General features: G+C 47.0%; 1 protein-coding gene across 1 annotated transcript in view; it reads left to right on the top strand.

The window, feature by feature from the left end:
• Nucleotides 1–2,111: 2,111 nt before the first annotated feature.
• The window catches only part of KLF17 (KLF transcription factor 17), a 14,307-nt gene continuing 10,940 nt past the window's right edge, over nt 2,112–5,478 (top strand). The window contains exon 1 of the mRNA XM_017881694.1: nt 2,112–2,244. Coding sequence (XP_017737183.1) covers nt 2,164–2,244 — 81 coding nt within the window. The 5' untranslated portion in view covers nt 2,112–2,163. The remainder of the gene's footprint in view (nt 2,245–5,478) is intronic.

Below are 5,478 nucleotides of genomic sequence, written 5' to 3'. Positions count from 1 at the left end.
CCCATCCGCCTATAATATGCCCTCCCTTAACTGCCACCTCATTTTTCTGCTCTCATTCATAGCACAACTTCTTTGTTTAGAGTTTAGAGACAATGTCCCACTCCATCAACTCCTGTTCCCTTAGCAGTCCAGTCCAATCAGGCTTCCATCTTACTACACTTGGTTTTGTCAGTCACCAGTGACCTCCGTCTTGCCAAATCCAGTGGTCACTTACCTGTTTATCTCAACCTCTCAGGCTCTTTGGATGACTTTGCTGTTCTGCTGGACCTTCAATTTAAGAGTCCCCAGGCTCTGTCCTCTGTCCTTTTCTCAAACTATCTCCAGTGTTGATAGCATCCACTCTAACTACCACTCTATCCACTCTAACTACTATGCTGACAACACCCAAGTTTACATTTATAGCTCTGACCTTCTCTGAGCATAATTAATAGACATCTCAAAATCAATGTCTAAAATGGAATTTTGTTTCAGCCACCTCCAAATCTGCTCCTCTTCCTATCTTTCCATATACCAAGTGGCATGATCATCACACAGTTGCTCAAGCCAATAATCTAGGAGTCTCTTTGATTCCTCTTTCCCTTCCTTCCTACCCCCTTCTGATCCATTACAAGTCCAGTTTTTCATTCTTTTTTCTTTTTTTTAGAGATGGGATCTCACTATGTTGCCAAGGGTGGAGTGCACTGGCCGTTCACAAGTGCAGTAATCCCATCACTGATCAGCATGAGTTTTGACCTACTCCATTTCTGACCTGGGCCGGTTCATCCCTCCTTAGGCAACCTGGTGGTGCCCCACTCCTGGGAGCTCACTATACTAACGCTGAACTTAGTGTGGACACCAGATCAGCACAGCACACTACAGCCCAGAACTCCTGGGCTCAAGTGGTCTCCCGCCTCAGCCTCCTGAGTAGCTGGGACTACAGGTGGGCACCACCTCCATGACCAAACACTGACATCTCCTTCTTGGACAGCTCTTTTAGATTTATTTTATTTTATTTTTTGAGACGGAGTTTCACTCTTGTTGCCGAGGCTGGAGTGCAATGGTGCAATCTCGGCTCACTGTAACCTCCGCCTCCCAGGTTCAAGTGATTCTCCTGCCTCAGCCTCCTGAGTAGCTGGGATTACAGGCATGCACCACCACGCCTGGCTAATTTTGTATTTTTAGTAGGTTTCTCCATGTTGGTCAGGCTGGTCTCAAACTCCCAACCTCAGGTGATCCGCCCACCTCAGCCTCCCAAAGTGCTGGCATTACAGACATGAACAACTGCTCCCAGCCACAGCTCCTTTAGATTTCTAACTGGTGTCTCTGCACCCCTCTGGCCCTTTATAATCCATAAGGAACCAAATGGTTTATTTTAAAAACATGTATTAGATCATATCAAGTTCCAGAATAAAATCCAAACTCCTTTCTGCTGTCTTCAAGGCCCTATCCCTCTGTCCTCGTGTCACTGCCCACGTGGTATCCCTGTGGTCAACCTGCCTTCAATTTCCTTCTAGCACTGTCGGGCTCTTTCGTGCCTTAGAGCCTTTCAATCTTCCTATGGCTGGCTCCTTTCAGACATTTCGTTTTCAGCTCACATTTGTCTTTTGGTTTTCCATAGCACTCACCACCGTTTAAAATTATAATAGTTAACAACTTTATTACTCATTTCTTGTCTGACCATGTAAAATGGAAATTGACAGCAAGGACTTGGTTCTGTACTGTTCACCATTTTACCCCTAGTTCAGAGATCAATGCCCAACACACACTAGGCACTCAGTAAACACTGTGGCAGACACCCTACACCCAGCCTTGCCTCTCTCTCCAGCCTCCTCCTGGCTGGAGTCTGAGACCTGGGTGTCCTCAGCCCCTACTTGGGTGAAACAGTTGCTCAGACTGAAGGGTGGAATGGGTGGGGTGGGTGGGCGGGCCAACTTCCTTTAGGAAGCGTTCAAGGCCTGAGGTGGCTGTCCGTGATGCCGCCTTGGTTGGGATGGGCAGCCTAGGGCAGGGCTGCGGGGGCGGCGCAGGGCGGGACGGGTGGGGTTGACTCCGCCCCCTGGCGCAGCTGTAAGTAGGTAAATAGAAGGTGATTGTGGCGTAGCGATGTCCCGATACCCGCCTGCGACGCCGTGGTGGCTGGTTTCCTGTCTGTTCAGTAGAGAGTCTAGACCCCACCCAGTCTTCATGTACAACCGACCGCAGGCTGAGATGGAACAGGAGGCTGGGGAGCTGAGCCGATGGCAGGTGGCGCACCAGGCTGCCCAGGTGAGTCAGGTGTCAGCTCCTGGCAGGCCGGGGGCGGGCCCAGGCTAGGGGGCGGCGGGGAGGGGAGGCCGTGTAGGAGACGGGAGGCAGAGGGAAGCAGAAAGCCGAGGGGTGGAAATCCGAGGGGAGGGGTTGCAAAGGAAGGAATGGGAGATTGGGGAGGGGTTGCAAAGGAAGGGATGCGAGATTGGGGAGGGACTGGAAAGGGAGGGTTGTGAGATTGAGGGTGTAAATCATACGTCGTTTATTCCAATAATGTTCGCCCAGCAGTACAGCTTGTGTTGGGAGCATCGAGGGTAAGAGGGTTCCAGGCAACTTTCAGGCCAGGGACTTGAGTAGGCGGGACAACAAAGACCAAGTCAGGAAGTGAGCAGGAAATGACAGAAAAAAAAAAAAGTTAATTGGAGCCCTGCTAAGTGGTAGGCTTTTGCCAGACTGTGGAAATACAATGATGAATTTACCATGAAACAGATATATATAACATTTTATTAATAAATCGTTAGCTGAATGATTGGAATTGTACAGCGTTACATGAAGGAGAAGTCGGGGGCGCATGGGAGCAGATATCAGGGGTGTTTGACCCGATTTGGGAGGCTTAGGAGACAGCTGAGACTCAGTTCTGGGACTAGAGAACCGGTCAGGTGAAGGGTTCCCAGGTCTGAGACCACAGGCTGTATGCTTCCTCTTAGGAGGAACTGAAAGACCAGGGCCTAGACAGTGATGGGAGGGTGGCTCCAGGGACACATTGAGATCATTCAGGGCTTGTTTATTCCAAGAGCAGTGGGAAGCCATTGATGAGTTTAAACATAATCTGTCTCAATTAGATTTGCATTTTCAAAGGAGTGTCCTGGTGGATGCGGGCTGGATTCAAGGCAATAGTTAGAAAGCTTTTGTGATAATCCAGGTGAGAATTCAAATGGCGGCCTACCTAGAGAAGTGAGAGTGGAGATGGAGAAGCTAGATGTATCATCAATTGTGGAGATGTTTTGGAGGCAGGGACCACAATCATTGGTCCCAAGTGGTGAGGGAGACATCTAGAGTAACAGATTTCTTGCTTGCACAATTGAGTGACAGCAGTGATATTTTCTGAGCGAGAAAGAAGGGTGAGAAGGACTAGGTTAATCCGTTGTTTGGGGGAGGTGGGCAAAGATGACAGTGAATTTTGGACACAGTCCATTGGAAGAACCCGTGGGCCATCCAAAAGGACCCAAACAGTAGGTAGCTGGAAAATTCAGGAGCCATCTTCGCCAGAGCTATAGATTTAGGAATAGTTGTACTATGAACAGAAACAGATCCACTGGCATGGGGAAGTTTGCCCAGAGAGAGTAGAGAAAGAGAAATCTACAAAAGAGACTGTGAAGGAGGGGGTCTGAGAAAAAAGAAGAAAAGGTCGGAAAGTGTGTCCATGCGTGTGAGAGGCCAAGGGAAGCATTATAAGAAGGGTGTGGCCAGTGGTCATATAATCTCCTGAGAGGTCAAGCCAGGAGTCTGGAAAGTGCTGCTTGGTCATAGTGGGATGGAAGTTGTCAGTGGTGACCTTTATGCAAGCTGGCTCTGTGGAGAGATGGAGGCCAGAGCAAATTTGGGAGAATCATAAGGCAAAGTAGTGGTGAAGGCATGTTTAGACAACTTAATTTGCCATGAAGGACTGGGAAAACGAGAGGGCCATTGCTGAGAGTTAGGAAAGACAGGCTGAGCACCCCAGAGGTGCCCACACAATAGTCATTTACCTAGTTCCTATTATATGTCTGTCTTATGCTAGTTGCTGAGCATATAGTGGTAAATACAACTGATAAGGCCAGGCACGGTGGCTCACACCTGTAGTCCCAGCGGCCCAGGAAGCTGAAGCAGAAGGATCGTTTGAGCTCAGGAGTTTTAGGCTGTGGTGCACCACAATCACACTTGTGAATAGCCACTGCACTCCAGCCTGGGCAACATAGTGAGATCCTGTCTCTAAAATTATTTAAATTAAAAATAAAACAAGATCTTCCCAACTCTTCGAGTTTTTTTTTAAAAGAACATTTTCCTCTATAGCCAAAACCGCATAATCAAATGTATCAAAATTGTATATATATATGTGTGTGTGTATATATATATATATACACTTTTTTTTGAGACAGGGTCTTGGTGCTGTCGTCCAGGCTGGGGTGTAGTGGCGCGTCTCGGCTCACTGCAACTTCCGCTTCCCAGGTTCAAGCAATTCTCGTGCCTCAGCCTCCCCCCAAGTAGCTGGGATTACAGGCGTGTGCCACTCCACCCAGCTAATTTTTTGTATTTTCAGTAGAGAGGTTTTGCTATGTTTGTCAGGCTGGTCTCAATCTTCTGCCCTCAAGTGATCTACCCGCCTTAGCCTCCCAAAGTGCTGGGATTACAGGTGTGAGCTGTCACGCCCAGCTGATAATTCCTTTAAATCATCTTAGATGCAAGCCTTATTCAAATGCCCCTAGCTATTCCTAAAATGTACTTCGTAGCTAGTATGTCCAAACCAGAATTTAAGACCATACACTGTATCTGGTGATTATGTCCCTTGAGTCTCTGAAATTAGAATAGTTTTATTTTTTCATGATTGGGATTCAGTTTTTCATGATGCTGACTTTTGTCTTATGGAATGTTCCTTTCAGATATACCAGATTGCTTCCTCATGATAGCATTTAGCTTTATCTTCTACCACTTGTATTACCTTTAAGTTATGATTAGAACTTACAGCTTAACTGGATTCAAGATTTTTGGCAAGAGTGCCTCATGCCTCATGCAGGTTTTATCCTGCATAACAACAGGAGACACACCTGGCTACCATTTGGTGATACTTGTATTAAGGTAGTGAAAAGCCTGATTGATCTCTCTGTTGAAATTTACCTTGTGGTCAGAAAGTAATCTGTGTGATTCTGCTTTGTGTGTATCCAGCGCCCAGTTCCCTACTGGTCATTCACCTAATGGTTTTAACACCACATTTAAATTTTTCCTCAGTTAAATTTCCTTAGGGGTGGCAAAATACATTTTCTTTTCCTTTTTTTTTTTCCTTTTCCTTTTCTTTTCTTTTTTTTTTTTTGAGACAGAGTCTCACTCTCTCCCCCAGGCTGGAGTGCGGTGGCACGATCTTGGCTCACTGCAACTTCTGCCTCCCAGATTCAAGCAATTCTCCTGCCTCAGCCTCCCGAGTAGCTGGGATTACAGGCGTGCACCACCACGCCCAGCTAATTTTTTGTATTTTTAGTAGAGACAGGGTTTTTTTTT

This window comes from Rhinopithecus bieti, unplaced genomic scaffold (assembly GCF_001698545.2).
Source record: "Rhinopithecus bieti isolate Rb0 unplaced genomic scaffold, ASM169854v2 scaffold_12155, whole genome shotgun sequence".
In the NCBI taxonomy this organism is placed as follows: Eukaryota; Metazoa; Chordata; class Mammalia; order Primates; family Cercopithecidae; genus Rhinopithecus; species Rhinopithecus bieti.
The sequence above is the reverse complement of the archived record's forward strand: the minus strand, read 5'-3'. Positions and strand labels throughout refer to the sequence as shown.